The sequence below is a fragment of the Gymnoscopelus braueri genome (genome assembly GCF_963280865.1).
Source record: "Gymnoscopelus braueri genome assembly, chromosome: 22".
Taxonomy (NCBI): domain Eukaryota; kingdom Metazoa; phylum Chordata; class Actinopteri; order Myctophiformes; family Myctophidae; genus Gymnoscopelus; species Gymnoscopelus braueri.
In genome coordinates this window covers 38,209,408-38,227,597 of record NC_137624.1, presented here as the reverse complement: position 1 = coordinate 38,227,597, position 18,190 = coordinate 38,209,408, and the positions used below count along the sequence as shown (strand labels likewise).

General features: G+C 40.9%; 1 protein-coding gene across 1 annotated transcript in view; it reads right to left on the bottom strand.

Moving 5' to 3' along the window:
* The window catches only part of wdr7 (WD repeat domain 7), a 145,315-nt gene extending 127,790 nt beyond the window's left edge, over window positions 1-17,525 (bottom strand). The window contains exons 1-12 of the mRNA XM_080419360.1: window positions 17,409-17,525; window positions 13,982-14,153; window positions 13,669-13,775; window positions 13,104-13,182; window positions 12,362-12,536; window positions 11,361-11,437; window positions 11,135-11,254; window positions 10,444-10,589; window positions 9,975-10,077; window positions 2,463-2,610; window positions 868-983; window positions 527-659 (exon numbers count right to left, since the gene is read on the bottom strand). Of these exons, the coding sequence (XP_080275486.1) occupies window positions 527-659; window positions 868-983; window positions 2,463-2,610; window positions 9,975-10,077; window positions 10,444-10,589; window positions 11,135-11,254; window positions 11,361-11,437; window positions 12,362-12,536; window positions 13,104-13,182; window positions 13,669-13,775; window positions 13,982-14,140 (1,363 nt within the window). The 5' untranslated portion in view covers window positions 14,141-14,153; window positions 17,409-17,525. The remainder of the gene's footprint in view (window positions 1-526; window positions 660-867; window positions 984-2,462; window positions 2,611-9,974; window positions 10,078-10,443; window positions 10,590-11,134; window positions 11,255-11,360; window positions 11,438-12,361; window positions 12,537-13,103; window positions 13,183-13,668; window positions 13,776-13,981; window positions 14,154-17,408) is intronic.
* Window positions 17,526-18,190: the final 665 nt, after the last annotated feature.

Sequence of the window (18,190 nt, the reverse complement as noted above, 5' to 3'; positions counted from 1 at the left end):
GTGCCATTGTACTATTTGCAAACTGTTCATAAAGTATTCAATCAATCAATTAATTAAAAAAGAAACATTATGTTAAAAAAGAAAATGGCACAGTATTTTTTTCTTGAAGACCACTTTACCCATTCGATCTGGGAACGCATCTGTGTCATTTTAAGATTTCTTTGGCTCCTCAAAAATATCAGATCTACAAGCTCATAGCGGCACTCTGTGCCACGCTATGAGCTTGTAGATCTGCTATTTTTGGAAAATCTTGAAAATGTTTGCAAATCTATGTATTTTTTAAAGCGAACAAAACATTTTGAGATGGGGTCCACAGACAAATACGTATCTAAAATGATTTTCTAAATCCTAACAGCATGTTGCTAAATCAGTGGCGCTCCAACTTTTCCATGCCAAGGACCGCCAAAATGATATGTATGTGGCCGCGGACCCCCCATCTCAAAATATGTTGTTCCAGGGACCCCAAGAAGCACAGAGCGGAGTTAAAAATGTTGGTCTACATGGTTTTGGACACACACACACACACCTCTCCTCAGCATGTGTTCTCCCTGCAGCAGCTGGACGATGGCGGTCTGGGTGGCAGGGACCAGGATGATGCTGCCGTCCTCTCTGCCACACACCAGTCTGCCCTGAGACGGGATGTACACGCTGGCTGTCACCTACAGGGGGAAAAAGGAGAAGTAGAACAGTGAATTCTAATAAGAACGCACCCTTATATGAACATTTCCTGTCTGATTCCGACACTCAATGTTTTACAAACAGGTCAGCACAGCAGATATTGATACAGACAATGAGAAATGTGTTCTTTGTGTTTCCGTTATCGCATTCACCCATGTGATAACAATGTCTCTTTTTTTAGATCCACACCTTAATGGGTTCTTCTCCTCCAGGCACGACACTGAGCTGGTCAATGATGCCAGCAGACAGAGGAGTCAGTTTATCAAACGCCTCCTGAAGGCTGACGGTGGACGACACCTGGAGCTCTGGAGAGAGGGAGAGAGAGTGGGCGAGAGAAGGGGAGAGAGAAGGGGGGAGAGAGAGAGGAGGAGAGAGGGGGAGAGAGAGAAGGGGAGGGAGAAGGGGGGAGAGAAGGGGCGGGAGAGAGAGGGAGAGAGAGGAGGGAGAGAGAAAGAGAAGGGGGAGAGAGAATAGGGAGTGAAAGGGGAAATACAGGGAGAGATGAAAACAAAAACATGACAGAGAGGGAAGTCAGGTATGTGTGGAGATAGAGAGGGGGGATTAGAGAGAGGGAGGGGACAAGAGAAGCGTTTAAGTAAGTAAGTACATTTTCTTTATAAGTGTGTTAGATTAAACTATCCCTCATTCAACAAAATATACATAATTTATCAAAATTACTGGAACAACGGGATATACCAGTAAATACATGCAATATTCACTGGTGTATAATATTCTTCAACACTGCTTTAACTGAGGACAATCATAACTCACTGCCTCTCCAACTAAAACCCATAGCTTCAGTATTGAACCGTGCCATGATTATGTTTTGTCCACTAGGTGTCAGCACAGCTCCACGATTCACAAAAATAACTGCCTCTCTCAGTCATCCATTTATTAACTTCACGAAATGGACTGGGTTTTGACATAATTCCACAAATTCCATGATGAATCATGTGTCTACGTAAATGCAGTAGAGCAGGGCAAGAGGGAAGCCGGGACCCCTAGGGGGTCCTCATAGTTAGTACAGCAAATCTTTGTGTGATAGGAACTTCTTTTTTTTCTTTTTTATTCATTAATGACTTGAGCCCTCACCCTATAGACCAATTATTTGTTTACCAACATTGAGACTGAACACACAGGTGATTGTTTCATGCAATCAATTCCCAACATAGGGTGCGTTCGGAAATACAGCAATGAGCGCACTGGCCAATACAAACTAATAGGCGAGTGTGCTCCGGTGCGCAATTTCCGAACGCGCCTTTAGTGCCGGACCTGCGCGCACAATATTGGTTCTTATCGCTTGCAACCAGTGTGACGTCGTCTGTTAAGGGGTCTATTCTGGGGGGAATACTCGCCGAAAGTAGCAGATCTACAAGCTCACAGTAGATTGTCTTTTTTCGGCAAAGAGGTTTGCTTTGGAGGGAAAAAAGAGAAGTCCAAGTACAGAGCCAAAAGGTCAAAGTCTTGGTTCTCAAGGTGGGGTCCGGGGACCCCCAGGGGTCCTTGGGAGGGCTCCAGGGTGTCCCCAGCAAAATGTGTTAATATAGCATCCCAATACTTTTAACAACTTCACCCTTTTATCCATCTTTGGCTATTCAAAAATAGCAGATCTACAAGCTCATAACGCAGCACTCAGTGCCGCGCTATGAGCTTGTAGATCTGCTATTTTTGAAAAATCCCTGGCACAAAACATTTTTTAGATGGGGGGTCCGCAGGGTCCTTGACATGAAAGAGTTTGAGAACCACTGCAGTAGAGGGACAGGGTGAGTGTGCTATAGTTATACCTTCAGCAGAGCTCACGGGCTGGACAGGAGAGGCATCAGGAATGCTCCACAGGGACAGCCTCCCAGCGGAGTCTCCCTGGATCAGCAGCTTGTGGAAGGGCTCCCTCCGGCCGTAGAAGAACCTCGTCACCGGGGGACAGATGAGGAGCTGGGAGGAGATGCAGGACACATATACGGGGGTTACAAATGACACGTCGGTACCTCCGACAAAACTCTGGCCTGAACACCTGAGAGCATGCACCCCAAATTGTGAATTTCATATTGTGTAGACTACCTATTTTCCCAGCCAATGTGAATGTTGTTTTTTTTTAATTGGTTTGGCTCTCTTCGTAAGGGCTTGATATTGTTGCTGTCGGGCAGAAACCTCTCGCTATTCTAATTTCCTTGTGTTTTTTTCGTAAATGAACGCCCTACTTCATCATACTATAGAGTCACAAAAAAAATAACAAAAGTACCAGATCCGCAAGCTTGAAACGTGGCGCGTAGCGACGCGTTTTGAGCTTGTCGATCTGCTACTTTTGAATTTTAATCCTGAAAAGCAACAGTTTTGTGGACTGTTGCTTTGTTGGACTGTTTGCTCTGTTGGGAGGTTTCCACCCGACAGAGACGATTATACTTTGTTGTGTGTGTGGTGTCGCACACCAGCAATAGCAGATCTACAAGCTCACAACACGCTGTGCTGCGCACACGCCGTGAGCTTGTAGATCGGCTATTTCCGGAGCGTGACCCCCCCGGTGCACAACTAAGTGTAAAATCCAGCTAGTCACATACAAACCCACACATCAAATCAATACACAACCACACACACACACACACACACACACACTACAGGGAGAATGGATCCCTGCAGGCCAAAATGATTCTACTGGAATTATTTTTCATGTAATTTTGAAATGGGTTAAAACTACAATGGAGTTATTTATTTGATTTGTTTTGCCATAGTGGGGCTGGTGTTCAGGCACAGAGTGAATAGAAACAATAGTCCAGCAAAAAAGAAAAGAGTAAAAAAAAAAAGCACAAACCATGAATAAAATCCTGGCATACAGATGTAGCCACCGACAATGGCTACGACTGTATATATTTTTTTAAAAGGTGAGTTTCCCTTTCTATGTTTGGGGAAACTCACCAGTGATACACCTGCGCATAGATGACGTTAATTAAAGGAAGGAATAACAGGAGAGGAAAATGCTGCCATGAAAAGACCAAAACCAGACAAAGGAATGGCCAGGGAAATAAATGAAACTCTGTCTACAGGTCATTATGGCTGAAAAATACTTCAAATAAGCCACCTATGATTTATACAGCAGGATAGGACCTATAAAAGGTCTGGTCAAATACCCAAGTTGGTTGATTCAGCAGCACTTGAATGGTCGTGATGGTCATCAACCAGTTGGGATTCATTTGTGACAACCTTCTGTCTTGTTATTTCATGCATTTCTTCCCCTAATGCTACCGTTTTTCATATGCATTTCCAACTCTGGATAAGACACACACAGCAAGATCGTGATCGGTCAAGGTCAACTGAAGTTTGGAGATGTTTTTTTAAGACACAACTTAATCATACTTTAAATATTAAATGTATACTTACTTATACTAAAATTGCCAACAGCCATACGACAATGTATAAATCAGGCTTAAATGTCGGCAAGCACATGTGCCAAGGGCCTCTGATTTTGGTCTCCCATGATCTGAGTGTCCTCTCCTGCATTCTCTTCCTATACCAAATCCCTATTTCTTTCATCATTGTTTGCATTCTGTGGACATTCTGTAAAGCCTTATGATTAATCTGAGGGTTACTGAGGATTGTAATGGAGGAGATGGATAGCAGGGTAGCATACTGGAGCTTTTGTTTTTTTCTTTCAACAGGACTGTCCACCCTAAAATAGAATTAACATGCTTCATTCTTATGATCACATCTTATATCCTAAGTGTGAATTTGTGCAAATCAACCAAAGAAAGCCGATTCCCTTTTAACATCAGAGTTTAGAATAGGGATATACCGAAGAAATACAGTCGTGATCAAAACTGATAAATTAGAAAAAGAAAATTACAGATATACTAATAATGCTAACCATACCCAGGATAATTAATTTCAGTTCCGTTCAAATTGGGTTAGATTTAAACATACTAAAGAAAGCAAATTAACTTGAACCGGGCACACATATGTGTTATATGGTTCAAATCTGCAGCCGAGCCAATCAAACGAAGCTATGTAAAACTGAATGGGAACAGGAAACGGGTATATGCCACCATCTGGAAACCCAGGAGTCGGACTACAATTTATGCACAGAGCGTATTGAAACTCCTATAGACCAATTATATGTTTACCAACATTGAGACTGGACGCACAGGTGATTGTTTCATGCAATCAATTCCCAACATATTGTTTCGGGGTGCGCTGGTTTCAGTTCATTCAACCTCCTCTTGTGTGTTGGCTAAGTGAGGCGCGTCCTAGCGAGACATGACAGAATGGGTTTCATTTGGTGCCGGCCTGCGCACGCATACTGGTTCTTAATCAGTGTGACGTCGTCTGTTAAGGGGTCTATTGTCACTATCAGGTCACTTCTATTTGAGGGTAGATTTTCCTTTCAGGGTCCTTGGGGAATATCTACAGATGCGGCTGAACTTCCAAGACAGGGGTGGGTGAGTGAGTAAAATATCATGCTATGACAGGGGTTGATACAAGACTTGTTCAAGTGCTGCTACTAGCAAATTACTTGGGCTAAAAATGATAACACTGACAGCAGTCCACACAGTGTGCATTTTTACCACATCAAAATAATCCATACTCTCAATTCACATTTGTGCTATATGGGAACAGCTGACAGCGTCACAGCGATATTATTTTAACACATTTTTTGCTGAAAATACAATCTGCACAAGGAATCTGAGTCCAGTAGTGTGCCTATAATAAAGTGTGCACTGCAAAAATGTTTATCTTCTTGGACTGTTAATACGGTAAAGATCCCCCAAAAAAAGTCTGGCATCTAAGGTTATTTTTCTTAAACAATGCACATTCTTTCTGTCTGCTAGCTTGGACATGAGCTTCATGGATTCACAGTGAGGGTAGAAGATGAAAGCTAGTGGACCACAAGGCTGGTAAAGATGGAGACTGCCACCAGGCTGACAGCAGTGGAACCTTTTAACAGAGGCGTAGTGAAGCAGTGAATGGCTGCAGTGAAGGGTCAGTTATCAGCAAATCATCCTAAGTGTTGTAAGGATAATGCAAAGTGCCACCAAAATAGCTTTTTTTCGGTGCTTTGTAAACACACACACACACACACACACACACACACACACACGCACAAACGCACCAACAAACCAAACCACATCTTAAGTTAAGATGTGAATAAAAGGCTAAATCAACAATGAAAACACTTTTAAAAAAGGCACACAAAAAACAGAGCTAGAGTGAAACCACACGAACCTGGGTCAACCAGTATTTGCGAGCAATTGCTTCCGTTTGTTTTTAAACTACTTGGAGTAGTTAGCATATTCATTTAACATACTTCTCTGTGACTATACCCACTCTGGTGCGATTTACACTTGTCATACAACGGTGTTGCCTGTAGATCTGCCATTTTCGGTCCGCAACACTGTCGTACGATCACACATTTGGAGCATAAATTTGCCATTATTGTACCCGACACTCACATAACCTACACGGCACTCCAGGCAACATAAAACAAAATGCTGACAATTCTCAGCAAATACATTCTGACCCAGGTCTGATAGTCAAATAGCTTGTACACCGTTTTCTCTTTTCGAAGGATATCTATATCTGATGCCATTTTGGCTGCACACCAAGAACTGTGACATACAATACTTCTTCTAATCGGATAGTGGAATGATGCTCGGTAAAAACCAACTCATATTAAAATGTTATCTTAATTTCAATCTCCTTGGTTTGTCCACGGTCTCAGGGATTGGGGAGGAGGGGCAAAAAGCAGCTTGGGGACTTTGCATGCGTCTTCATAATGAAGACATTATGAGGGAGGAGAATGGTGCTGTCGGGAGCTGGAGTGGGGAATTTGTTTTAGTGGGAAAAGAGCATGGAACAGGGTGAACCAAAATGAGTCTGGGATACTGTCTGTCTGTCAGTCGGTCGGTCAGTCAGGCAGTCAGGCAGGAAGAGAGAAAGAACTTAAACGAGAGGAGCAGACAAAGTGAGATGCTAGCTCTTAGTCATTCACTCGTTGGCCAGCCTTAGGTCTGATTTATACTTGGTTGCAGTGGTGTAAAGTCACTGAGTACATTTACTCAAGTACTGTACTTAGGTACAATTTTGAGGTACTTTTACTGTACTTAAGTATTTCCAATTTTCAATACTTTTACTTCTACTCCACTACATCTCAGAGGCAAATATTATACTTTTACTCCACTACAATTATTTGAAAACTGTAGTTACTAGTTACTTTGTAGATTTTGATTATTATTATTACAAAACATACATTAACCACTTCAGCCCTATATACATTTCGGCCATTTGGCCGATCTACAAGCTCACAATGCGTCGCAATGCGATGCGACGCATTGTGAGCTTGTAGATCTGCTATTTTCAAAAGATTTTTATACATTTGAAAACTTGTGAAATGGGACAGTCTGCATAATGAGTACTTTTACTTTTGTACGTTAAGTATATTTTGTAAATAGCCGATCTACAAGCTAGTAGCTTGTAAATCTACAATCCTATCTACAAGCTAGTAGCTTGTGCGCAACACCCACACGCGTATAACTCAGGCTTCATGTTAACCTGCATACATAAATCTATCAATCTTTTTAAATGTGTACCTAACCCATCTACTGTATCTACCCCTCTATTTAACGACTTGAACGCTAGCGTCCCTATTCTGGGCATTTCATAATAGCTGAATACATGGCTATTTTCGGTGAAGAGATTTGGTGTAGACTGAGGTAAAAAAAAAAAAAAGGAGGGTACCAAATATAGACTAATGGGGGACCCCAGTCAACAAAGTATTTAGGGTTTAAGTGGTTAAGTAGCTACCAATTATCAAAGATACCCATCTATATGATCTACTGTAAGTGCTTTTACAACAAGGCATATACTAAATGTTAATGGTTGACTGACACATCTTTTTTTTTAAATTGAGTACTAAACATAAGCATGCCACATTAAAATAAGCATGCTAGCTTAATTTTTATGTTGCTATGTTTTTAATGTTTTTGTGATCAAGCTACTTCAACTGTATGAGACTTTTACTGGACATGACGATGACTTCTGCTCCCTGTTCCATAAATAGGTCACATTTTTAAACTTCATCATACGACTATGTCACTCGAAGAAAATAACAGATATTCTTATGAGATATTTTTGTCGAGCAACATTGTCATATGATGAAGTGTAAATAATTAGGCTTTATTAATGTTACTGTATGACCGGGCCAAAGAGTGAATGTCAAGTGTTTTCAATGAGAGCACCCTCTACTGGTTGGAGTGTGCTCTTCTCTTCCTGAGTTGTCACTTTCTGGCAAAGCTGTAAAAGCTAACCTAAGAAAGCAAAGCAAAGCTGAAATACAAATATATGTATTGTATACAATTTGTATAATTCTTGTTTTAAAGAAATTCCATTTGAATAAAAATGTTAAACTATACAGTATATATATGTATTATTATTAATCATGTCCATATTATCCCATCTAATCTCTCTCAAAAGAGATTAAATACAACAAACTATGGGAAACATACACTCTTCTGTCAATGGAGCCTCAACTCCTGTCATAATGTTTGCATAGGCTCCTAGTGAGCATAATATATTTGTTTTCATCATAGGAAACCAACCAATATTTGACTTAACTTATAATTCACTCACTTAAACTTTAACCATTTAATCCACATTTTGAAAATAACTTAATATATAGTGTCAAATTTTACAGCTGAGGCCCAGAAAGTGAAAACTCCTCTCTACTTCCCGCCAGTGGTCTTTGTGTTTGTTTGTTTGTTGCTTTCTTTGGGGCTTACTGGCGCCTCTAGAGGCCGGTGGTGGTATAGCAGCCCGGGGGTGTACAGCTCCAAGTCGCACCCGCTGGCCGGGAGGCACATTACCTCCACATTAGCCTCCTCCTCCTGCTCACCTCCTAGCCCCTCCCACTGAGAGGGGTTTAGGGGAGGCACAAAAGGAGGGAGGCGTAGAGGTGGTGGGCATCAGCATTCAAAACAAAAAGATAAAGTAAAAACAACAACAGACGACACAATTAACACCTAAAAAGACAATAAATTAATCCACAGAGAAGAATTACACAAACTACGCATTCTGAAATAATATATATATACACAAAACACTGAGATTAAGCTTCAGACACATGGACAGGCACAAGACCAATTTATTAATTGCCCTACAGGCATTTGGCCCCGTCTTGCCCGAAAGCACCCCCCAAATACTCATACCCCCCCAACCCCTTACCACCGTAATGCCCCAGCCCCCACCACACAACCTGCCACCCCCATACCGCCTTAACCCCCCACCCCACAAACCTTGTAATGATATGAATTGAAAATATCCTTTCTGCATCCAACAACTTTTTAAACTTTATTTTGTTTGTTTGTTCCGTATCAATCCAAACAGCATGTCAATAAAGATTGCGAATTGAAAATAGTTGGCCAGATGCTTCATTAATGTGTTCTCAATACTATAAACAATACTGAACACGAGCCATTGAATCTACATGTTTCTGAAGGAGGAAATTGTATTTATAAATGGACAGATCATATAGTCGTATAGAATGTTCACATGACATAATAAAATAAAAACTGATCAGCCTACTTTCAGCTCAGCCATATATGACCTTTACTAACCTCTAATATGGTACATTTACACGACAATAATGTTTGGAGTATAATTTAAATGTAATAAATGGCCTTCATCCATGTGTGTGAAACCAATCCACAGTTCCTACAGTCAGTGTTTCTCAACACATCTGTCTGAGGACATAAGACTTTGTTGGGGGATGTTTTCTGAAGACTGGGACCAAAGCCCAACAACATTTAACTTTGTTATAACTTTCACGCTCATTACTTTTGCTCATTGTGCTTCAATTAAAATTACTTAAAATATTAGCTTTTTGTTTTGTTTTTCACATCAAATTAAGTGCAGAAAAATGGGCTGCAATTTAGTTTTTTCTTAGTTCCCCTGCCCCCATTCCAGCATTATGCTTAAAACTAGTTTGCAGGGTTTGAGAACAGTGAACGAGTCACACATTCTTGGTCTCAGTAATCATTGACATTAAGAAAAATTACGATTGTTTTGTTTTCCCCCAACAACTGTGAAGCCTTAATTGCTTTAGAAATGTTTGAATTGCTCTTCAGTCAAACACAATATCGTAGTTACACACAACATCAAAAATGTCTTCCCGGCTACGTTTTCACAGTGACAGACAGACAGACAGCGGTAACCTTAATCATTAGATTTGGTATTAGATAATACGTTTTAGATTAGACGGGTCTACTGTACGTGTGACACACTGAGGAACAAACAGAGACAGGGGAGAGGCTAACCTGTTTGTCGGAGCGGTCTGCGATGCTGTACACCAGAGGAGGAATGGAACCTTCCTTGGTCTTCCCAACGTCACTACGGAAATGCTCACTGGCAGGCAGGCAGCTGGAACACACACAACATAGGTTTGTATTGTTATTACATGTGAGGACATCAACATTATTTAGGCAGAGATGTAAAGTAACTAAGTGCATGTACTCAAGTACTGTACTTAAGTACAATTTTGAGGTAACTGGAGTATTTCCAAATTTAAATAATTTTACTTCTACTTCACTACATCTCAAAGGCAAATATTGTACTTTTACTCCACTGTAATTATTTGAAAACTTTAGTTACTTTGTAGATTTTGATTATTATTACAAAATCACTTCGGCCATCTCAGATCGGCCATCTTTGCCAAATGTTCGCCTATTATGACATGCCAAGGGATAGGAATGCTAGAGTTGATGTGGTTGAATTAACACCGCTTACCTGGCAGGTAGTTTGTAGATGTAACTACAGCCGTCCTCGGTCCAGATGATGACTTTGTCAGCAGCTATGAACTCCCCTCCGGTCCAAGCCTGATCGTTCTCACTGGGAACTGAGCACAGCAGGGAGTAGTCACCTGCATCAAACACCTAGACACACACACACACAGAGAGATGAGTTTTATAAACCATTAAGACCAGGAACGCATCTGTCATTTTAGATTTGAACCACTTTAACCATCATCTTATACTTTGGCTATTTACAAGGTTACAAATGTTCGCTTTAAAAATATATATATTCAAAGATTTGCAAACATTTTCGCAATTTTTCAAAAATAGCAGATCTACAAGCTCATAGGGCGGCGGGACCAGTGTTAGCCAATGGAAATACGAGTCAAATAGGACCCTGGCCAGACTGAGTAGCAAAGTGACTAACGTAGCGAATCAGTCTGGATTTCAGGCTACCTAAGTTGGGCCCTGTTCAGAAGGTGGTACTAGTTCTGGGTTCCCTGAGCCCAGAACGTATACTTTCGAAATCCTTCGGAAATAGCCTTTCCGATCAGCTCTTTTTTATTTATTTTTATTTTATGACATACATCTCCAGTAATGGAAAAGTAAACAAAAGAAACCATCATTTCAGGTTTCGGAGGGTTCTAAGTCACCCTTCGTAGTCAAAAAGCGATTTTTTTGTTTACCCTCCAGTATTTTGAGCAGACGACCAGCAGGCTGCTCTGGGTGAAGGTACAGAAGGAGATGCTCTGACATCCCTGACAGTAGATGGGCTTCGACTCCTCCTCAAACACTGGGTCTAAATCCTGAGACAGAACAGAGAGAGAGAGGAGATATTAGACCATAATTATCCCTGGATGTATTATTATGATACTATGTACCGTTATGTAAATGACATTATTATAACCCAACCTGCATCCTGCTGACCTCAGCCGTCACAATCCACACCTTCAGAATCCCAGTTACTGACACTGCAACTACTGTGTCCTCTGTAAGGACAGACAGAGAGAGAGACAGGGAGAGAGACAGAGAGAGAGACAGACAGAGACACAGAGAGAGAGACAGAGAGACAGAGAGAGATGGGGGATATACAAAGAGACATAGCAATTAAAATGGTCTGCATGTCTGATGTTAATTGTGTGTTTGGCGTTGAACATTGGAACATATGCATAAAAGTAATTTCTGTTGGCCTTTTTATGCTTTTTAATCAAACATTGCACAGGGCAGATATGACAAATAACTTAAATATAAAAAATACATTATTGACATATTTAATAATTTTATACATGTAAAAATTGCAGAAATAGCTTATCTACAAGCTTACAGTTATAAGCTTGTAGATCAGCTATTTCTTGACACAAGTCTTAAATCTCTGACATACTATACACACAGTAAAGTCCTCAGTGTTACTTTCACTCTCAGAGTTGATATATTAACACAGAGGATTTTCAGGCCAGGGGTCAGGGGTCTTCAAAGTTTTTCAGGCCAAGGACCCCTTAGCTGATAGAGAGATGAAGCAGGGACCCCCCCCCCCCCCCCACTAAATGCTTTCATTTCCTCCTTTGTTTACACATGATCTTTTCTATTAATTTGTTGGATTCATGTTCATGTGTCTTTTTAACTATACTAACCCACTCAATACTTAGTGAACTTGACCTTGGGCTCTGTACTTGGTTTGCTCCTTTTTCCCTCTACACCAATCCTAAAAATAGTGTTCTAGGGTTGAAGTGGATAATGTAAAAAAAAAAAAAACTATCACTATCGGCCCCCCTGTAGTAACTCTGAGGACCCCCTAGGGGTCCGGGACCCCTGTTGAAGACCCCTGATGTACATTAACATACATCTTTCCATCTATTTGCTTGTCTGTCTCTCTCTGTTCATCTATCTGTCTGTCTGATGTCTGTCTGTCTTACCCTGTGTGCGGTGAGACCTGATGATGCTCATGGAACTGATCCAGTCGGGCGCTATCTTGGACACCAGGGAGTAGAGGACCTCCAGGCTGGTGGCGTCCACCACAAGGATTTCTGGGTAATGTCCGTTGCACAACAGGCGGCCTTCACGCTCAGTACCGATGGTGAAGTGATAAAACTGGACAGAGAGACAAACAGAGAGAAGGAAGGAGCGTAAAAAAGAGGGAAGAGAAAAGGTTCGAGCAGGGGGGTATATATTTTTATGAGCAACAATATAAACGTTGTTGATGTAAAGGTTCACCCCACTCTCCCTTTCAGAGCCCTGTAATTGCACTCATAACTTCTACTGTACATTTGTGTGTGTGTGCGTGTGCGTGTGCGTGTGTGTGTGTGTGTTAGGGCATTCACGAATAGTGATTTTTAGCATTCGAATTATTCGACCGGCTATAAGTATTTGAATATTCGATTAATCGATTTGATTATAAAAATAAAAATAGAAGAGCTTCACACCAGAGCTCACAGCTGCGTGTCTGCTGTAGAAAAGCCACTGAAAAAAAAATCTAAAAAAAAATCTTAATATATATATATATTTTTAGAATAATCGACTTTGATGTACAGTGGTCGAATAGTGTTTTGATAGTCGAATATTCGATTATTCTGTTAATGCCCTAGTGTGTGTGTGTGTGTGTGTGTGTGTGTGTGTGTGTGTGTGTGTTACAGAAGGTAAACAGTAACATTTTTGTACCTGTATGGTGGTGTGAGCACAGGCCAGCTTTGTGAACTCAATACAACGTCCATCATTCACATCCCAGAGGCACATCTCCCTACAAACACACATGGACACATAAGCCTGATTTATATATATACAGTATGAATAATTAGGGCTCAGCAAATGTATCAATTAATCTCAAAACCGTACATTTGATTAAACTTGCTAGTTGAGAACGTTTAACTTATAAGCGAACAAATAAGAAAAAAACACAATTATATATTTTAGATAAATATAAACGTATGTATAGCTATATATTAAACTTACTAATAACAAGCAAACAATTAAATATACACACTAACTGAACTTTGTTTTATTTAACCATTTAAGCCCAATTAATACGAATACCACAAGTTGTAAGCTTGTAGATCAGCCATTTGTAAACAACACTTTTGGTGTCCCAAAATGGGCATACAGTACCAGCCAGGTTGAAAGTTGTTAGAAATCAGGAGATGTTGGCTGCATAACTGCAGATGACCGACTACTGTAACTACTTCTTGTGCAATTTAAAAGCTTGTTGACTTAATAAAGCAGCACTTACCCGCTCTCTGAAGCACTGACAATATAGTGCTTGTCACTGCAGGCGCTGGCCTTGGACAGACAGGTGATAGAGGCTGTGTGACCAAACAACATCGCCCGGGGACAGATCTACACAGAAGGATATTGATATTATTACTATTAGTTGTAGTAGTAATAGTTGTACTTAGAAATAGTAACTAAGTACATTTACTCAAGTACTGTACATAAGTCAAATTTGGAGGTATTTCTACTTTACTGGAGTACTTTCAATTCAATTCAATGATATTGGGAGAGAAAAGGTGACTCGTCATCATGATATTATTATTATTGTTCACCTCTAGTTCCGGGGTCATGTCCCACAGACAGATCTGTCCGTCGTGGCAGCCGGTGATGATGGTACTGAAGTCGTCCATGACCAGCAGGCTGCTGATGCAGTGGGTTGGGGCCGTGCGACCCCACAGCACTATGGGGAGCACCAGACTGTTGCCCGCCATCGTGGTGATCTGTCTGTAGATGGCAGGGATGGTAGAGAGAGAGAGAGGGGAGGGGGGAGGGAGAGAGAGAGAGAGGGGAGGGGGGAGAAGGAGAGAGAGAGGAAAGGGCGAGAAAAGGAAAGTGAGATGGAAAGTGAGATGTAAGTGAGCAATATCTTTTAACCCATTTAGACCGGGAACGCATCTGTGTATCATTTTTAGATTTCTTTTGGCTATTCAAAAATATAGTCAGGGGATATTAGCAGCAAAATTTCCAATCTTGGAATAAATTCCTTACCAAAAAAAATCTTCACCAATGTGTTTGTAAAAGGTACCCACCATAACCTTATGCGGGGAAAAAAAATCAATCCTTGGGCTAAAAACGGCCCAATCTCAATGGGCTTTTTACACAAAAAGTATACCTGGAAAAGGATGGCTATGGCCGTTTTTAGCCCAAGGAGTGGTTTTGGTGCAAAAAAAATGCTTGCAATGGATTCAGAATCATAAAAACACCCTAGTTTGACCCCTCACATGCTACTTAAAACAGAATTAAAATTTGATTTTTTTTTCCCCCCTGCATAAGGTTATGTAGCCTGGTAAACACCCCCTCCCTCCGGAAATCTCATGCATTGCATTGCATTTGGTTTCAGGAAGGAGGGTCTGGGATTGCTCACAGAGTAAAGCTGCCCGAACCGCTGCGCATACGAACCAATCAGCGGCTGCTAGGGGCGGGATCATCCAATCACCTGCCTAGTAGCTTGAAAAAATGAAACTCCGTCTGTCATCGATTCTGCGCCCGAAGTCTCAGATGCAAGTACGCTGTGAAACAAAAGGTGTGTCGCAAGCTTCTTCCATTTGACGGAGTGAGGTTAAAGGTTATGGTGGGTACCCCAGCTTTCAGGAGCGGTCACAAATTCTCCTAGGGAAACTGCATTTCAGTCTTTGTGAGATGTGTTACTAGACACCTTTACAAACACATTGGTGAAAATTTGTTTTGGTAAGGAATTTATTCCAAGATTTTTTTAATATCCCCTGACTAATAGCAGATATACAAGCTCATAGTGCTACAATAACAAGACAAGACAGAAAATGATCATTACACTTACAAACCAATAGCATAGCTAGCATAAATAAACATTAAAGGAAAGAGAAACAGGTACAGCATATACAGTATGTACATTGCATATGGCAAAAAGGGACATTGCATAATCATGTGTGTGTGTGAATGTGTGTGTTCCCTCCATCTGGACGAGTCAACAGACGTTAGTGATGCTGCACAACTATGCATTTTCATCAGGATGATATTTGATGCAGGGCTGCAACTAGCGATTATTTACTTCTTTCTTTTTTTACAACTTTTTTGAACAATCGATTAATCGAAAAGCATGTTTCTTTTCAAAATAATTAATCAACGAATTAAATGCAAAAATATTTGTATTGATGTTTTATAATAGACTAAATTGATTAGTCTGAATAACCACTTAAGTCCTTTTCTTTAAACTTTGTCATATAATGGTGGTACACAGAAATACCGGAAAAAGCATTCTACAAGCTCACAACGTGCAATCGATTAAATCCATTAGTTTGATTAACTGCTACAGACCTAATTTGACGACATGTGTGCATTAAGAGAGTAATTACAAAGTAAGGACATTTTCATGGACTTTGTCACCATAACTGAACTTCCACTGTCAAAACTTGTTTCCAAGACAACGGATGGCGCCCCAGCCATGGTGGGCTGCACCAGATTCCTTGCATGGTGCTAAAAAAGCTCAAATTTTCCCCTATTTTCTCATTTACCATATTAGATGCTCACACACACACAGACAGATAAAATAAAAGAACAGCCAGTAGAATTAATCCTCAGTGTTCATTTATCCATTTTGTGTCTCTGTACGAATGTTACCAAATTATTTTGTTACATTTGTAAATGGTAAATGGACTGCATTTATATATAGCGCTTTTCTCCAAAGTGCTTTACAAGGTACTTCACATTCACACACCAATGGCGGAGGAAACCATGCAAGGCACTAACCTGCTCATCGGGAGCAGTTCAGTTAGGGTTCAGTGTCTTGCTCAAGGACACTTCGCCAGGAGAAGCCGGTAATGGAACCACTCTCTGAGTTTAATCAACACTGAGCATTTGTACTATGCATCCAGTAAAGCCACGTTTTCACTACAGTGCCAGAAGTTTTCCAGCAAAAATAATTAGCATAACTTGCTGGAATGGCAATTCTCACATGCCCTCCTTGGCAGCAAAAGTTCTGGTGTTGCCTGAGTGATAAGTCACCATTTTCATTTGTTTATTTTCTAACGGTATAGTACTTTATACTGGTGCGAGATTAACTCACACTGTGGCACCAACATGCTGTTATCAGCCTTTCTGCTGAGGCCAAGCTGCTGAACAGGAACGAGTTGAAGTGACAGACTGACTTGACCCAATCAGATCAGATATTGATTGAACATTATTTGAGGAGTCATGGGGACATGGTGGGGGATGGGAAGGAAGACCTCAGCCATCTGTGGGACACCCTATACCTCCATGAAAATGTATTTTCCAAGGGGCCCAGGGCAATAACAGTGAGTCAGTCCACCTTTAAGAGGCACCTCTGTCGGCCTAACAACACACAGCCATGCACAACATCAGTGATTCTCCAAGTGAGGTCCGACGAGGACCCCCAGGGGTATGATGGGGTTCCAGGGGGTCCCCCAGCAAGATGAAGAACAGTTTATACACTTATGCCCCATTTTATTGTTTTAGCTATTCGAAAATAGCAGCTCCAGAATCTGTGACGCATTGCGAGCGCATAGGGGATCGAAACATATTTTGACACATTTTCTCTTCTGGGGGTCCCCTGGCACAAACTCTTTTCACATGGGGGTCCACAGCCACGTAACATGTCAATTTTAGACATGAAAACGTTTTGAGAAGCACCATCCATGTCATACAAACATGACTGGTCACACTGGTCCAGCCAGCCAAGGAGGAGGCTAACAAAACGAAGCTAATGCTATTCAACGCTAAAAGGTTTTCCAACCCCATAGCACGTTAATAACCAACAACAACCGCTTGACAAGTTGAATAAAAGGGTCTTATTTTTGTTTTGTTGTTGTTGGTATTTTGCGCCCAAACGCAGTGAAGCAGAGAGGAGCTATAGTGGTCATAATAACGTTAGACCTTTAAACATGAATACACCTGCAATGTCGAGGCTTCCTGGGTTAGCAATGACAACACAAATAAAGACTAAATAAACTACTGCTGGTAGTGAATAGAGGATGCATTCATTACCAGGTGTAGAGCAGGGTTTTACTGAAACATATCCGTGTTATATTGAAGAAGAAGAAGAGGGATTCGTTCGTGTGTCTGTCTGTGGCGTTGGAAATAATCCTGAGAATAATGGAGTTGTGTGTCAGAACATCTGGTCACCTGACTGGTCAGCTGATCACAAGCAAGCGTTGCCAGATTTTGCTTGTGGGAGAAATAAGCAACCAGGTCTAGGAAAACAAGCCAAAAAGAAGTCATATGAGCACTTTAAATATTGTACTTTTACTCCACTTCAATTATATGAAAGCTTTAGTTACTAGTTATTTTGTAGATTTTGATAATTATTTGCAAAACATGCTTTAACCACTTCAGCCCTATGTATACTTTGGCTAGTTGAAAATAGCAGAACTACAAGCTCGTAGCTTGTAGATCTGCTATTTTCAAAAGAAATCTTGACTAAAATGTGAACATTTTTGAATATGCGGTTGAAACATTTTAACAACACAAATCTTGTATGGGGGTCCGAATACCTGGCATAAATTATATTCAGACGGCCCGGGGTCTGTGGACAAATACATATTAATCTTGGGTCCGGTCCTTGACATGAAAATGTTTGAAAACCACTGGTTTAAACAACATTAGGAAACAAGACCAAAATAAGCAACTACGCTTGTTTAGAAACAAGCCCCCACAACAACCAATATTTTCAAGCAACTTTACAGAAAACAAGCCCAAAGTCGCTTATGATAAGTGGACATGGCAACCGGGCAAGACATACGCAGGGTGTTTATTTTTACCTGACGTCA